Raw genomic sequence first — 17,766 nt, 5'->3', positions numbered from 1 at the left:
GTAGATGCAATGGGAAAACACATTATTTCGTTCTTATGATTCATTCTGTAATATCATTCATTTTAAGCAATTGTTATAATGTGGGACTCCTTAGGTAACCATTTGAAAATCAAAGCTTTCATTATGTAGATATCCACATATCATATTCTTTGGAACTTTGCCTTCATTGCCAGTCTCTGGAAGGGACATTATTGGCCTTTAAAAAGTCCAAGGCCTCCTTACATATTTAACAGACTAAGAGTCCCTACCTTGTGCAACTTACTACATTCCATACCTTCAGGTGTACATTGCCAGTTAAAATAGCCATTCCATACCTTCAGGTGTACATTACCAGTTAAAATAGCCATTCCATACCTTCAGGTGTACATTGCTAGTTAAAATAGCCATTCCATACCTTCAGGTGTACATTGCCAGATAAAATAGCATGTCAGCATCTCAGCAAATGTCACTACCTACATCAAATAATAATGAATCCTTCAATAAACATATAATACTTTTGTTTGCAAGTGCATTTTTTTATGTCCCCCACCCACTATAGTGGGGGACATATTGTTTTTGCCCTGTCTGTTGGTCTGTACGTTGGTCTGTTGGTCTGTTTGCTCCAAATTTAACATTTGCAATAACTTTTTCAATATTCAACATAGCAACTTGATATTTGGCATGCATGTGTATCTCATGGAGCTGCACATTTTGAGTGGTGAAAGGTCAAGGTCATCCTTCAAGGTCAGAGGTCAGATATATGTGGCCAAAATCGCTCATTTTATGAATACTTTTGCAATATTGAAGATAGCAACTTGATATTTGGCATGCACGTGTATCTCATGGAGTCGCACATTTTGAGTGGTGAAAGGTCAAGGTCAGAGGTCAAATATATGTGGCCAAAATCGCTAATTTTATGAATACTTTGGCAATATTAAAGATACCAACTTGATATTTTGCATGCATGTGTATCTCATGGAGCCGCACATTTTGAGTGGTGAAAGGTCAAGGTCATCCTTCAAGGTCAGAGGTCAAGTATATGTGGCCAAAATCGCTCATTTTATGAATACTTTGGCAATATTGAAGATACCAACTTGATATTTGGCGTGCATGTGTATCTCATGGAGCCGCACATTTTGAGTGGTGAAAGGTCAAGGTCATCCGTCAAGGTCAAAGGTCAAACTAAACAAAAAAAAATTCAAAGCGGCGCAGAATTGGACATAGTGTTTCTGACAAACACTTTTTTTAATGTTGAAGATAGCAACTTGATATTTGGCATGCATGTGTATCTCATGAAGCTGCACATTTTGAGTGGTGAAGTTCAAGGTCAATGTCATCCTTCAAGGTAAAAAAAAATATTTTTAAAAAATTCAAAGCGGCGTTCTCATGAAGCTGCACATTTTGAGTGGTGGAAGTTCAAGGTCAAGGTCATCCTTCAAGGTCAAAGGTAAAAAAAATAAATCAAAGCAGCGTTATCATGAAGCTGCACATTTTGAGTGGTGGAAGTTCAAGGTCATCCTTCAAGGTCAAGGTCATCCTTCAAGGTCAAAGGTAAAAAAAATAAATAATTCAAAGCGGTGTTATCATGAAGCTGCACATTTTGAGTGGTGGAAGTTCAAGGTCAAGGTCATCCTTCAAGGTCAAGGTCATCCTTCAAGGTCAAAGGTAAAAAAAATAAATATTTCAAAGCGGCGTTCTCATAAAGCTGCACATTTTGAGTGTTGGAAGTTCAAGGTCAAGGTCATCCTTCAAGGTAAAAGGTAAAAAAAAAACATCAAAGCGGCGCAATAGGGGACATTGTGTTTCTGATGAACACATCTCTTGTTATAATATGGTTATTCTTATAATTTTATTTACTTACAGTGTTGTAGGTTATATTACACTAATTCCGATTCCCATAGGGTCCCATTATAAAACTGACAACTTTCACAGCATTTTTCTTGCCTTTCCGACGTATCAATTTTTCCGAACCTGGTATCATTTTAAAGATGGATCTGTCATCTTCCAATAATTGCAATCAAAAACATACCGTCTCGCAACTTCTAAGAAAGTAAATCGCTGTCGAATGAACCCACCGTAGAAAAACGTGTTTCGGAATCCTAATTTCGACAAAAGCCCCACACAATAGAAAACACACCCTCAAAAGTTCATCTTTTAAGTTAGCTTCCAATCCAAGGCATCAAAGTACTCCAGACACATACAGGATATTACAAATAACCACAAAAGACATGTCTCACATTGTTAAATGGCTTATATTCAAGAAGAGAAAAGGAACTCTTTAGAAATAGGCACTACTTTCGAATGGACCACAGGATACACAATGATTTAGTGTAATGTAACCTTTAAGGGAACTCAACTTTGTCCTATCTTTTTCAAACTTTCTCCACATGAGATTTCAACTATTTCCACAATGAATATGCAATTTCAGTGCATTCGGATGGGGGTAAAGGCCTTAAAATGGCCATTTAAAGCGGTGACTAAATTGGCCGCAGTCAAGTCGGAATGCATGATTTTTAGTCTAAGTGACGACAGCTGATTTTGTGTCTCCAATTATTGTTACGCGTAACTTTAATGGCAAAAACTGGTATCATTGCATGCGAAATTCACCAATATATCAGCAAAAGGCCCAAATAAATGTATTGATTGTGAATCAGTGTACTTTTCTTGATGAAATAGGAGACTTTTTTTTAATTTTAAGCACTTTTTTCCATAAAAAACTCACTGAAGGCATATAAAATCATGTTTTTTAAGAAAATTATTATTAAAAGCTTCACTTACAATCTAAACATACACATTGCAATTACAAAAATTAATGCTATTATGATGAGAGGCATAATTTGCAGCTTTCAAGCCGATACAAGCCGGCTACCCAAAATTAACACTTAAAAAGGCGCAAATCGCTCCTTCAACAGCTTACGACACAAAGTGACACTTAATGCGCATCCAGATAGTCTCTCTCATATAAATAAGTCCTGTTAGCGACATTTTATCAAGTATTCTCTGTAAAATCCAGTGTTGAAAGCGTAAGTTTTGCAAAAATGCCCACAGTCACCATGCAAAAGAGCATGTTTGCTAAGGAATTCCTACGCGAGTGGCCACACTAATGTCGTGGCAGGAAAGTCATTTGGGTGTGATTCCTCTGTAGTTCAGTGTACATTCATTCCACTACCTGGGGATGACTATCAGGATCAATTTTCCCAGCTTGGTGTAGTGTTGACCTTTCAGGATGTTGATGGATCGTCCACAAGCGCTGCACCACTGCGGCCTCTGTTCAGGACACAGAGTCGTATTGAGGTCTACGCAAACCCGCAGTCAGGCAAGGATCATCCAGACCTTTAATAAAATAAAATGTTTAGGCCCCTGAAACTGGCAATTATGTTCAACACTGAGATAAGGAAACACATAGAGGAGACATCATGCCATGGCTGTCTCATTATTGACACGGCAAACTCGAGCAGCTGGGGACTTGGCTCTAAACAAAAACAGGTATGCTCCATCAATGTGAGCAAGATGGCATGTCAGAGTTAAAAAGGGCAAACAAACATACAAAAGAGATATAAAGGAAATTAGAAATTAAATGCCAGAAGTAATTTTAAGTATTGTTTTTCTGTCTGCAAGGGTTGCTGTGGAAAATAGTGCTTAACGCATAGTTTGGCCTGTAGGGGTTCTGCTAGCAAGAACAAATCGAAGTCATATCTGCCCGCGAACTGTAAGCTTGAGATAACCATATCTGATGAAGTACTGCTTTGAGAATGCATTCTGATTGTACTTGAACCAGATCGCATTGACAGCACAAGGCTTCAGACCCCCCAAAAGTGTGAGGCTTTCAATAGTGCTTACCTGATACCAGACCGCATTGCCCAAGACAGTGACTTTCTCCCGGAACTGCACAGGCTGCATCCGCAGCACAATCCTTAAGCTCAATCATGGTCTGGCTGACTCTGAAATAGTGAAATCTGAATTTACAGATGCTCGTTTGTCTAAAGGTTATGAGTTTATTGCCTATCTTATTAAAAGCAAACACAATGACATGCTTAAGAAGACATGTGCATTTCTGAAAAGACATACAGCTGCCCGATACTTGCCTAGGAAAAGGCGCTATGGTCTTCACTCTGAAATTCATTACTCTAAGGGCTTAACAGAACAAAAGCCAGATCTTACAGCTAAATGGCCCCACCTACAGCTAAATATGCTTTATAGGTTGAAAATAAAGTTATTTGTCTGAAGAACTAGTGCTATTAACTCATCAGCTATGTTGCTCCACTGGCCGCAATTCTGTAAACATAGTGTATATATGGAAATACCTAGTCTACCACCTGCACCGCACCACTACGTCCACTGAAAATACACAGCTAAGTTAGTACTTTAACGAACAAACTGAAATTCATGTGTTAATTAAACAATCAGTATGATGACTCACATTGAAATCATGTCCAGTGCACCAGTCAGAGCAAGACTGCTAGCGGATTGTTGACCATCTACGGCTCAAGGACAAACGGTCAGGCCTACAAACAAAGAGAAAAATGGCATAAATGTGTTGCATGCATGTAATTTGGCATATTTTTCATCTTGCTCTCCACCTGAAACTTTAATCTATGGACATAATAATATTTACATTTAAGATTTGTTGGAAATGTTACCCTTACTTGTCCATACCAGGTCCCCCATCCATCCGGAACAGTCCAAAACCACCTAAAACATCCATTTGGACCAAAATATTGACATCTCTCATCTATTTTAGCACCCAAATCATCAAAACATTCATTAAAATTCATTTTCTACTTGTCTCGCTTGCAGACGAATCCATGTGACCTTGACATTGCTGTAAATGTGCTTTTTAAAGGTTATATTACACTAATTCCGATTCCCATAGGGTCCCATTATAAAACTGACAACTTTCACAGCATTTTTCTTGCCTTTCCGACGTATCAATTTTTCCGAACCTGGTATCATTTTAAAGATGGATCTGTCATCTTCCAATAATTGCAATCAAAAACATACCGTCTCGCAACTTCTAAGAAAGTAAATCGCTGTCGAATGAACCCACCGTAGAAAAACGTGTTTCGGAATCCTAATTTCGACAAAAGCCCCACACAATAGAAAACACACCCTCAAAAGTTCATCTTTTAAGTTAGCTTCCAATCCAAGGCATCAAAGTACTCCAGACACATACAGGATATTACAAATAACCACAAAAGACATGTCTCACATTGTTAAATGGCTTATATTCAAGAAGAGAAAAGGAACTCTTTAGAAATAGGCACTACTTTCGAATGGACCACGGAGGGATACACAATGATTTAGTGTAATGTAACCTGTAAGGCAGTACCAGTACGTTTATATATAACTTAATTTTGAGGTATCAATAATTTAGGCCATGGAACAGATCAAAGAGCTTGCACCCTGATATCCTTAAACATTCACCTGCAACCATAGTAGATCACTATAATAATATAATGTTACATCTGATACACATTGACTATGAATACTTCCCAATAATGCCAATACATACTAATATCTGTACTTCATTCGATTTTTGCTTGTATTAAGCAAAAAAAGACATGCATCTGTCTTTTTGACACATTTGTAGTTCAAACAGGGTTTTATGTTAAGCAGTGTGCTTGGACAATTGTTTTTAATCGAAGTCAAGAGCGTAAATGAAACATTCAACATAACACTTATTTACCCACTTCATGAAACTTGATCAGAACAACAATCCCAATGATGATATCTTGCTACAGTTTGAAACCATGATGAGTTGCTCAAACATGGAGAAAAATAACACAAATGACCAGGAAGTTGAGTACGTTGATGAAAATGATGAAACAGTAAATCTAGAGACAGACCAAAACTGCAAGACTGGCATGTGTGTGATGTGGAACACAGAGGTCAATTTGGAAGACCCCATGATAATTCGCAGTGGGAAACAGGTCAGTTATGAAGCATGATTATTTAATTTTTCTGCATAGCTGTTTTACCAAGCTTTTCGCCTGAATTGACATTTATCAATGGCCAATAGAAGTAAAAAGACCTATAAGCTGGAAAGAATACCTTTAATTTTTGCCTTTTCAAAAAATAACTTTACTAGGCACAATAGAAAATGTTCTGCATTGACCTAAGAGGAGCATTAATTTATGTTATGAAAAACTGGCTGACTTTCTTTGCTGTGCAACATAGCATATACATGAATGATGGGAGATATTTGTTTATTTCTTGGAAATGTTCAATCTTAACATAACAGCATTCATAAGACCTGATGGTCTCTGGACGTGTAAAATGTCATTGGTTTATTACAAATAAATTTTTTAATATGCTTAGCTGCACATTTTCATGTGACAAATAAACACAAAGTTCGGCCCAGTTACAATTTAATGAAAAAAAAGAACATCTCGCACAATTTCAGGGTGTTAGTGGTCAGTAAATCGTTAGGGGAAGACAGATTGGACTATCCATATATGCGTTATGATGAAAACACAGTATTTCTTTCAAGATATAAAATAATATAAATTTTGTATTCTGAGAAAAAAATACACTAAATAGTAAGTGTCATGATAAAATAAAAATGGTTTAAATATCTAACCACACATAATTTCCAATTAAAAGAGTGCATGGCAAATTTTCTTAAATCATAATAAATGGTATTAACTTATTAAACACTGTATGCAAAAATTTATAAAGTTAACTAAAAAATTTATTCATGTCCAACTATACTACTGTATAATCATTGTCTGTTTTGAAACCTAATGCATGCAATCAAAGTCTTTTTTTAAAGATATTCCTTGTAATTAATATCAGTGGAGGTTCAGGCAGTGTGGTTGACAAGGTGATTTATAAGTAGAGTGACACACCACATCACCATTGCCAAGCTTGTATTCATAAATTCTAGCCTTTGATGCACAGTTTACAGTCTTAGAGTAGGGTCTCTGAAAAGGTTGTATACTACCTTCATTTAAACTTATTATGAAGTAATAATGGGGCTAATAATTATTCAGAAAAAGGACCCCACCCACAAGTCATTAGTCTTCGATCTTATTGATTGTAGTGATGATCTTTTTAAACCAACAATACATGTAATACCAATGCAGCATATCTTTAAAAAAGATATATCTTGTTAATTGTTGAAAAAAAGAAATTAAAATCTGCTGGAACTCTTGCATGTTATAATATACCCAAAATAGATGTGAGTTGTGCTCTGAGAAAGGGGGTTTAATGCGTGTGCATTAAGTGTCATCTCAAATTAGCCTGTGCAGTCCGCACAGGCTAAAATAAGGGAAAACACTTTCTGCCTAAACTAGATTTTTGCTAAGAAGAGACTTTCTTTACACAAAATTTGTCATGAAAGCGGAAAGCGTCGTCCCTGATAAGCCTGTGCACACTGCAAAGTCTATCTGGGATGACACTTTACACACATGCATTAAACCCCCTTTTCACAGAGCGAGGCTCATGCAAATTGTAAGCTCATGTTGGCTTTTGTGATCCTGTTCTTTCCATTGTTCATCATCCATCATCTGTTGTGCCCAATCTTCATGACACAGCATTTGTCCAAATTATATCTTAAATGATATCTTTGTCTAGTTAGCAACAGGGTTAATAGGTCAAAGTAGAAAAAACAAACTTGTTAACAGTATAGAGGTCACATTAATTGCCCATTATGCATAAAACTTGGTTAGGATATCTAATATAATCTTGGCACTGTTTGAAACTAACATAATATTTACATGCCTATTACCCAGTACTCCTTCTGGATTGAGGGATAAAACCCAAATGCAGCGCCAATGTATTCTCTAAATATCGCACCATTATCATAACATAGAATTCTCGTTCCACTGGCTTCCCAATACTCCATCCTTTATTTCCAACATTCTAAAACTTCCCAAATTGGCCCCATTTAAGACATAATCCCAGAAAATGAATTGGTTTTCTACATGTCAATCAGAAATCTATTCAACTTTGTCATTTCTTCTATGGGTGGTGTTTTAAATTAGTGTAGATGCAATGGGAAAACACATTATTTCGTTCTTATGATTCATTCTGTAATATCATTCATTTTAAGCAATTGTTATAATGTGGGACTCCTTAGGTAACCATTTGAAAATCAAAGCTTTCATTATGTAGATATCCACATATCATATTCTTTGGAACTTTGCCTTCATTGCCAGTCTCTGGAAGGGACATTATTGGCCTTTAAAAAGTCCAAGGCCTCCTTACATATTTAACAGACTAAGAGTCCCTACCTTGTGCAACTTACTACATTCCATACCTTCAGGTGTACATTGCCAGTTAAAATAGCCATTCCATACCTTCAGGTGTACATTACCAGTTAAAATAGCCATTCCATACCTTCAGGTGTACATTGCTAGTTAAAATAGCCATTCCATACCTTCAGGTGTACATTGCCAGATAAAATAGCATGTCAGCATCTCAGCAAATGTCACTACCTACATCAAATAATAATGAATCCTTCAATAAACATATAATACTTTTGTTTGCAAGTGCATTTTTTTATGTCCCCCACCCACTATAGTGGGGGACATATTGTTTTTGCCCTGTCTGTTGGTCTGTACGTTGGTCTGTTGGTCTGTTTGCTCCAAATTTAACATTTGCAATAACTTTTTCAATATTCAACATAGCAACTTGATATTTGGCATGCATGTGTATCTCATGGAGCTGCACATTTTGAGTGGTGAAAGGTCAAGGTCATCCTTCAAGGTCAGAGGTCAGATATATGTGGCCAAAATCGCTCATTTTATGAATACTTTTGCAATATTGAAGATAGCAACTTGATATTTGGCATGCACGTGTATCTCATGGAGTCGCACATTTTGAGTGGTGAAAGGTCAAGGTCAGAGGTCAAATATATGTGGCCAAAATCGCTAATTTTATGAATACTTTGGCAATATTAAAGATACCAACTTGATATTTTGCATGCATGTGTATCTCATGGAGCCGCACATTTTGAGTGGTGAAAGGTCAAGGTCATCCTTCAAGGTCAGAGGTCAAGTATATGTGGCCAAAATCGCTCATTTTATGAATACTTTGGCAATATTGAAGATACCAACTTGATATTTGGCGTGCATGTGTATCTCATGGAGCCGCACATTTTGAGTGGTGAAAGGTCAAGGTCATCCGTCAAGGTCAAAGGTCAAACTAAACAAAAAAAAATTCAAAGCGGCGCAGAATTGGACATAGTGTTTCTGACAAACACTTTTTTTAATGTTGAAGATAGCAACTTGATATTTGGCATGCATGTGTATCTCATGAAGCTGCACATTTTGAGTGGTGAAGTTCAAGGTCAATGTCATCCTTCAAGGTAAAAAAAAATATTTTTAAAAAATTCAAAGCGGCGTTCTCATGAAGCTGCACATTTTGAGTGGTGGAAGTTCAAGGTCAAGGTCATCCTTCAAGGTCAAAGGTAAAAAAATAAATCAAAGCAGCGTTATCATGAAGCTGCACATTTTGAGTGGTGGAAGTTCAAGGTCATCCTTCAAGGTCAAGGTCATCCTTCAAGGTCAAAGGTAAAAAAATAAATAATTCAAAGCGGTGTTATCATGAAGCTGCACATTTTGAGTGGTGGAAGTTCAAGGTCAAGGTCATCCTTCAAGGTCAAGGTCATCCTTCAAGGTCAAAGGTAAAAAAAATAAATATTTCAAAGCGGCGTTCTCATAAAGCTGCACATTTTGAGTGTTGGAAGTTCAAGGTCAAGGTCATCCTTCAAGGTAAAAGGTAAAAAAAAAACATCAAAGCGGCGCAATAGGGGACATTGTGTTTCTGATGAACACATCTCTTGTTATAATATGGTTATTCTTATAATTTTATTTACTTACAGTGTTGTAGGTTATATTACACTAATTCCGATTCCCATAGGGTCCCATTATAAAACTGACAACTTTCACAGCATTTTTCTTGCCTTTCCGACGTATCAATTTTTCCGAACCTGGTATCATTTTAAAGATGGATCTGTCATCTTCCAATAATTGCAATCAAAAACATACCGTCTCGCAACTTCTAAGAAAGTAAATCGCTGTCGAATGAACCCACCGTAGAAAAACGTGTTTCGGAATCCTAATTTCGACAAAAGCCCCACACAATAGAAAACACACCCTCAAAAGTTCATCTTTTAAGTTAGCTTCCAATCCAAGGCATCAAAGTACTCCAGACACATACAGGATATTACAAATAACCACAAAAGACATGTCTCACATTGTTAAATGGCTTATATTCAAGAAGAGAAAAGGAACTCTTTAGAAATAGGCACTACTTTCGAATGGACCACAGGATACACAATGATTTAGTGTAATGTAACCTTTAAGGGAACTCAACTTTGTCCTATCTTTTTCAAACTTTCTCCACATGAGATTTCAACTATTTCCACAATGAATATGCAATTTCAGTGCATTCGGATGGGGGTAAAGGCCTTAAAATGGCCATTTAAAGCGGTGACTAAATTGGCCGCAGTCAAGTCGGAATGCATGATTTTTAGTCTAAGTGACGACAGCTGATTTTGTGTCTCCAATTATTGTTACGCGTAACTTTAATGGCAAAAACTGGTATCATTGCATGCGAAATTCACCAATATATCAGCAAAAGGCCCAAATAAATGTATTGATTGTGAATCAGTGTACTTTTCTTGATGAAATAGGAGACTTTTTTTTAATTTTAAGCACTTTTTTCCATAAAAAACTCACTGAAGGCATATAAAATCATGTTTTTTAAGAAAATTATTATTAAAAGCTTCACTTACAATCTAAACATACACATTGCAATTACAAAAATTAATGCTATTATGATGAGAGGCATAATTTGCAGCTTTCAAGCCGATACAAGCCGGCTACCCAAAATTAACACTTAAAAAGGCGCAAATCGCTCCTTCAACAGCTTACGACACAAAGTGACACTTAATGCGCATCCAGATAGTCTCTCTCATATAAATAAGTCCTGTTAGCGACATTTTATCAAGTATTCTCTGTAAAATCCAGTGTTGAAAGCGTAAGTTTTGCAAAAATGCCCACAGTCACCATGCAAAAGAGCATGTTTGCTAAGGAATTCCTACGCGAGTGGCCACACTAATGTCGTGGCAGGAAAGTCATTTGGGTGTGATTCCTCTGTAGTTCAGTGTACATTCATTCCACTACCTGGGGATGACTATCAGGATCAATTTTCCCAGCTTGGTGTAGTGTTGACCTTTCAGGATGTTGATGGATCGTCCACAAGCGCTGCACCACTGCGGCCTCTGTTCAGGACACAGAGTCGTATTGAGGTCTACGCAAACCCGCAGTCAGGCAAGGATCATCCAGACCTTTAATAAAATAAAATGTTTAGGCCCCTGAAACTGGCAATTATGTTCAACACTGAGATAAGGAAACACATAGAGGAGACATCATGCCATGGCTGTCTCATTATTGACACGGCAAACTCGAGCAGCTGGGGACTTGGCTCTAAACAAAAACAGGTATGCTCCATCAATGTGAGCAAGATGGCATGTCAGAGTTAAAAAGGGCAAACAAACATACAAAAGAGATATAAAGGAAATTAGAAATTAAATGCCAGAAGTAATTTTAAGTATTGTTTTTCTGTCTGCAAGGGTTGCTGTGGAAAATAGTGCTTAACGCATAGTTTGGCCTGTAGGGGTTCTGCTAGCAAGAACAAATCGAAGTCATATCTGCCCGCGAACTGTAAGCTTGAGATAACCATATCTGATGAAGTACTGCTTTGAGAATGCATTCTGATTGTACTTGAACCAGATCGCATTGACAGCACAAGGCTTCAGACCCCCCAAAAGTGTGAGGCTTTCAATAGTGCTTACCTGATACCAGACCGCATTGCCCAAGACAGTGACTTTCTCCCGGAACTGCACAGGCTGCATCCGCAGCACAATCCTTAAGCTCAATCATGGTCTGGCTGACTCTGAAATAGTGAAATCTGAATTTACAGATGCTCGTTTGTCTAAAGGTTATGAGTTTATTGCCTATCTTATTAAAAGCAAACACAATGACATGCTTAAGAAGACATGTGCATTTCTGAAAAGACATACAGCTGCCCGATACTTGCCTAGGAAAAGGCGCTATGGTCTTCACTCTGAAATTCATTACTCTAAGGGCTTAACAGAACAAAAGCCAGATCTTACAGCTAAATGGCCCCACCTACAGCTAAATATGCTTTATAGGTTGAAAATAAAGTTATTTGTCTGAAGAACTAGTGCTATTAACTCATCAGCTATGTTGCTCCACTGGCCGCAATTCTGTAAACATAGTGTATATATGGAAATACCTAGTCTACCACCTGCACCGCACCACTACGTCCACTGAAAATACACAGCTAAGTTAGTACTTTAACGAACAAACTGAAATTCATGTGTTAATTAAACAATCAGTATGATGACTCACATTGAAATCATGTCCAGTGCACCAGTCAGAGCAAGACTGCTAGCGGATTGTTGACCATCTACGGCTCAAGGACAAACGGTCAGGCCTACAAACAAAGAGAAAAATGGCATAAATGTGTTGCATGCATGTAATTTGGCATATTTTTCATCTTGCTCTCCACCTGAAACTTTAATCTATGGACATAATAATATTTACATTTAAGATTTGTTGGAAATGTTACCCTTACTTGTCCATACCAGGTCCCCCATCCATCCGGAACAGTCCAAAACCACCTAAAACATCCATTTGGACCAAAATATTGACATCTCTCATCTATTTTAGCACCCAAATCATCAAAACATTCATTAAAATTCATTTTCTACTTGTCTCGCTTGCAGACGAATCCATGTGACCTTGACATTGCTGTAAATGTGCTTTTTAAAGGTTATATTACACTAATTCCGATTCCCATAGGGTCCCATTATAAAACTGACAACTTTCACAGCATTTTTCTTGCCTTTCCGACGTATCAATTTTTCCGAACCTGGTATCATTTTAAAGATGGATCTGTCATCTTCCAATAATTGCAATCAAAAACATACCGTCTCGCAACTTCTAAGAAAGTAAATCGCTGTCGAATGAACCCACCGTAGAAAAACGTGTTTCGGAATCCTAATTTCGACAAAAGCCCCACACAATAGAAAACACACCCTCAAAAGTTCATCTTTTAAGTTAGCTTCCAATCCAAGGCATCAAAGTACTCCAGACACATACAGGATATTACAAATAACCACAAAAGACATGTCTCACATTGTTAAATGGCTTATATTCAAGAAGAGAAAAGGAACTCTTTAGAAATAGGCACTACTTTCGAATGGACCACGGAGGGATACACAATGATTTAGTGTAATGTAACCTGTAAGGCAGTACCAGTACGTTTATATATAACTTAATTTTGAGGTATCAATAATTTAGGCCATGGAACAGATCAAAGAGCTTGCACCCTGATATCCTTAAACATTCACCTGCAACCATAGTAGATCACTATAATAATATAATGTTACATCTGATACACATTGACTATGAATACTTCCCAATAATGCCAATACATACTAATATCTGTACTTCATTCGATTTTTGCTTGTATTAAGCAAAAAAAGACATGCATCTGTCTTTTTGACACATTTGTAGTTCAAACAGGGTTTTATGTTAAGCAGTGTGCTTGGACAATTGTTTTTAATCGAAGTCAAGAGCGTAAATGAAACATTCAACATAACACTTATTTACCCACTTCATGAAACTTGATCAGAACAACAATCCCAATGATGATATCTTGCTACAGTTTGAAACCTGGATTTGTGTGGTCAAAAACTAAGTCACAATGTCAAATGAAAGAAAAAGCTTGTAAACACTAGAGAGGCCATGATCAGGGCCTAAACCTCATGAAGGAATATTAGATTATAATACTTGGTTAGATGATTGCTCAAATGATATTGCCATGAATTTCGAATGTGGGTTACTTTGTGCCAAAAAGTAGATCACAATATCACATTGATGTCCAATAAAAGCCACAATTATTGGCTTATATTTATGAATACTTCATAATGTTTGAAAAAATAATAATAGTTAAGGTTAGAAACAACTGCAATACCATACATTTAAAGAAAATCGAGACATGTCATCCGATCTTAGTTGTTTCCCTAATCCACAACATGAATAGAAAATGGTTGGAAAGTTAAAGAATGGCCGCTGTTGTGAAAATTTGCCAAATGTGCTCTATTTTGTTTTTTCAGGGATAAGGTGGTGTACCTATTGGTAGGTCAGCTGAACGCAACTCACTTGTGGTGTTCATATGTGATAGCCCTTTATATTTTTTAATCTTCTGTTACGCGTGGTGCCTGGTTAACATTTTACCTATGAGCAATCTAGAGCCAGCTTTTTCATGTCCAATCGTCATTGATTTTGGTAAGAAAATTTATCCCAATTATATCCTGGCTGTGTTTCAAACACGGTAAAAGTAAAGTTAAAGCTTTTGATTATTCTAAGGGCTCAAAACAGGGTCACTTTGTAATTTGCAAGAAAAAAGCTTGTGAACACTCTAGAGGGCCACATTGATTGTCTTTTCTGCATGAAACTTTGTCAATTCAAAATAGGGTCCTGTGGTTACAAAAGCTAGGTCACTCAGGTGTGCAACCTGGGGTCTTTGGTCTTATTGTATTATAGTTTGAATTGGTTGTAGTTAATTAAAATTGCAGGTAATTTGCAGATTTAGAATAATGTCAAATGTCAAAATAAACCTGTAGATGCACATGGATCACTGCAACATTTGCTTGATAATTGGTGTTTTTTCCAATACTTAAAAGCTCAATATGATTGCATCCAGTGATTTTACATGCATTATTTGCTATCTATGAAGCATTAACTTACAGCGGGTAAACTTTATGTTTGATTTACAATTATGCTTAGCATTTTATTATATAAGTACTTAAACAATTTAAAAGCAAGTTGATTCTATAAATGTTTTGGATACTTGATTTCAGTCAGAGGACACGGAAGAGGAGGTAATGGAATTCTACAACACTCTGCAGTTTATGCTGTATGAGACAGGATTTCCGGAAACTGAGGACCGCACTGCCATGCCTGGGCGCGCCAACAATAAAGAGAATGCTGTGGTGGTGTTTCTGGCGCCACCAGAGGATTGCATGGCAATGCTGCTTGAATGTAGGTAACAGATTGATACTGAATCCAGAATTTTACTGCAAACATAATGGTGTGTGTGTTTTTCTCACTCAATTTTTATCTTGAGCCATTTATCTACCAGCTATCATTTTAATGCTCTTCTGTAAGGCAAGCCATTTTATGAAATGTCGGTAAAATTCCAGTTAGTAGACCTGACTTTATTAATCTAAATATTTTGCTGACCAAGTTTTGGCCCAATTTCAATTACAATTACTCTTTAAATTCCATCTCCCAGAGTTTCAGGGCCAGTTCTCAGTCAGTAAAATGTCAGGGGGTGACAGAATTTACTATCCATAAAAGCCCTTATAATGATATACTGTATTGCTTTTAAGATATAAAATAACATGAATTCAAGGGAGATAAAATATTGAAAACCAGACGGTGTAGGCACATGATAGTCAAGATGGTATTTTTCACCATTTTTTACCCTTTATTACTTTAATAATTTTTTTAATGCCGCTCACTTTCCAGCCATATAAAAAGAAAGCTATTATATTATAATTATATAATTAAATATATATCATACATGAACATATTGCGAGATGAACCATATAAAGTTAACTTTATAAACTGTGTAAGCAATAAACTTTTAAATTGTCCATTTTGACCGCTCATATTTGCGAATTCCATGATGTTTCATATACAGGTTTGCAAACTTAATAATCTTAGGAAAATTATACCAGACTGTGCTCTTCAGTTAAAGGTTTGACAAGACTATAATTTGGCACAATTTTGCAAATAATATACGATGAACACCACAAAAACTAGAAGAAAAGCAATAAAGTCTTATGATAACAAATATAATGGAGTTTTTTAATGGCAGACATCCGTTTAAATGAGGTAGACGTTATTTAATGCTAAACGGATTTTTTGACGTTAAAACAACTGAACTTGGTATCCATTAAGGTGAACTGAAACAATTTCAAACAAAAAAGGCACTGACCCCTCTGGAATTTATCAAAGATAATGTACAAAGCATTTTTTAAGTTGGTTGAGTGGAAACATTTCTTTGTTGTAGAAATTATATTACCCTAATTTGGCTTGAAATGGTGGAGAGTAGAATGTTTACAGTCAAAGTAATATTTTAACTACCGGTACCCGATTTATACAGCCCAGTTAGCTGCTATTGATTGAGATAGAGAACTTCTTCATTAATAAGATGGTATTACTCATCAGGAATGGTAATGTCAATTAATCTACATTGCACCTAATGAGAAAATTGTTGTTGTCAACATTTTCAGCTTATGTTTTGTTTCTGAAGTTAAGTACATTTTAATACTGGCTAAATGTTAAGGTGTCTTATTGTTTAAACTAAGATTCTATGGCATTTAAGTTTAAAATAAGAATTTGAAAAAAAAGTGTTTAATATTAAAAAATCTCTTTTGAATTTGAATGTGATTATCTTAATACTTGAAACATTCAGTGACAATAAATGCAAAACTTCTGTGTTCACAAAATGTAAGTAAAAGTAACAACGGAAATCACAGTGACAAATGCAACTGAAATATATAAAATACATTATAAAGGAATCATTCAATATTATAAATAACTTCCATATCCAAACATGTCTTACGGTTTTACCTGTAATGGTAAAATACGAAAATTAACAGAAAGAATTAAGCCAATTTAACATGAGATGTAATTAATAAATGATGTGAAGGCTTGCAGGTGACAAAGGAAATCTGTTCTGAGTAAATTAAGTTGTCACTGAACATGTTTTATACATGTATGCTATTTAAATATTCTAAAATCATAATTGGTTTATTAATTATGGTACACAACACTTGAGATAAATTATTTCAAGAAATAATTATATAGAGAATACGTATAATGTTATTGTGATTGTGTTATGTACTTGAATTTATCTGCCAATGTTTAGAAAGGTTTACATGGAAAGGCTGGCAAGGCCATGTAAGCCTTTCTGAGATGAGTGGGATAAATTCAAGCACACAATCACACTTATATAGTTTTCTGTGTATCCTACAAAATAATTTATGGAATGTAACGAAACGATAATGTTAAAAAAGGGGATAGTACCTTTGAGCTTTAAACCTATTTTTACTGGCGTATTAATATACAGTCCACTCTCGTTATCTCAAAGTCGGCAGGAACAAGAAAAAATATCAAGATAACGAGAGTTCGAGATATCCGATTAGGCGTTTTCAAAGAAAAAATCGGACGAAAATTTACCTTTTTTTAGCATCTTAATACCTGCCAAGTGGTCTAACTAAAGCCGTCACCGTGTGGCATAATACTCTCTTCCTGATATATACGCGTTTTTACGAGGCACGATTAATGTTGCTATTTAAATGCTTAAAATTACGTTTTAAGTATTACAGAATTGCATGAACACATGCGGTTATAATTTTTCTAAACTGTCGAGTAAACATCGTAAATATTGCTATTTAAAGTAATGATGCAATTGACGTCCAATCAGACGAATTTGCGACGGTTCATATACGCAAAAATATAACTCCATGCATTTTGGAATGTTGTTTGTAAAAAACAATGAGTCTTTCGACCTTTCGGCAGGCTGTGTTTTAGTTGCAGTTAATTTATGTTAAAGTGACAGTTAAAGTGACAGGCCTTACTCAAGTGTTAATGGCTAACGACATTACACACGTGTAAATTGATGCAATTAACGGATCAATTTCCTACAGCACAGTATCAGGAGCAGCCGGGCAAA

At 36.2% G+C, this 17,766-nt stretch overlaps 1 protein-coding gene and 1 long non-coding RNA gene across 4 annotated transcripts in view; one reads left to right on the top strand and one right to left on the bottom strand.

Moving 5' to 3' along the window:
* The window catches only part of LOC127846254 (carnosine synthase 1-like), a 112,200-nt gene that overhangs the window by 10,377 nt on the left and 84,057 nt on the right, over positions 1 to 17,766 (top strand). Inside the window, exons 1-2 of one of the 2 annotated variants that reach the window (XM_052377434.1) lie at positions 5,737 to 5,909; positions 14,882 to 15,062. In XM_052377434.1, coding sequence (XP_052233394.1) covers positions 5,748 to 5,909; positions 14,882 to 15,062 — 343 coding nt within the window. In that variant the 5' untranslated portion in view covers positions 5,737 to 5,747. Of the gene's footprint in view, positions 1 to 5,736; positions 5,910 to 14,881; positions 15,063 to 17,766 lie in introns of those variants that run through there. The other variant, XM_052377427.1, reaches the window with a different exon arrangement.
* On the bottom strand, positions 2,717 to 12,443 carry LOC127846285 (uncharacterized). Of its 2 annotated transcripts, XR_008033460.1 has the most exons (6): positions 12,363 to 12,443; positions 11,783 to 11,883; positions 11,112 to 11,275; positions 4,400 to 4,484; positions 3,820 to 3,920; positions 2,717 to 3,312 (listed from the first exon to the last, which is right to left on the bottom strand). It is a non-coding gene; the product is annotated as an uncharacterized LOC127846285 (long non-coding RNA). The 2 variants fall into 2 exon arrangements; XR_008033459.1 differs by lacking the exons at positions 2,717 to 3,312; positions 3,820 to 3,920; positions 4,400 to 4,484 and adding an exon at positions 4,644 to 5,294 and having other exon boundaries at positions 10,283 to 11,275.

The sequence above is a fragment of the Dreissena polymorpha genome, chromosome 1 (assembly GCF_020536995.1).
Source record: "Dreissena polymorpha isolate Duluth1 chromosome 1, UMN_Dpol_1.0, whole genome shotgun sequence".
Lineage (NCBI taxonomy): Eukaryota > Metazoa > Mollusca > Bivalvia > Myida > Dreissenidae > Dreissena > Dreissena polymorpha.
Note: the sequence above shows the minus strand (reverse complement) of the source record. Positions and strands in the feature narration are given on the sequence as shown.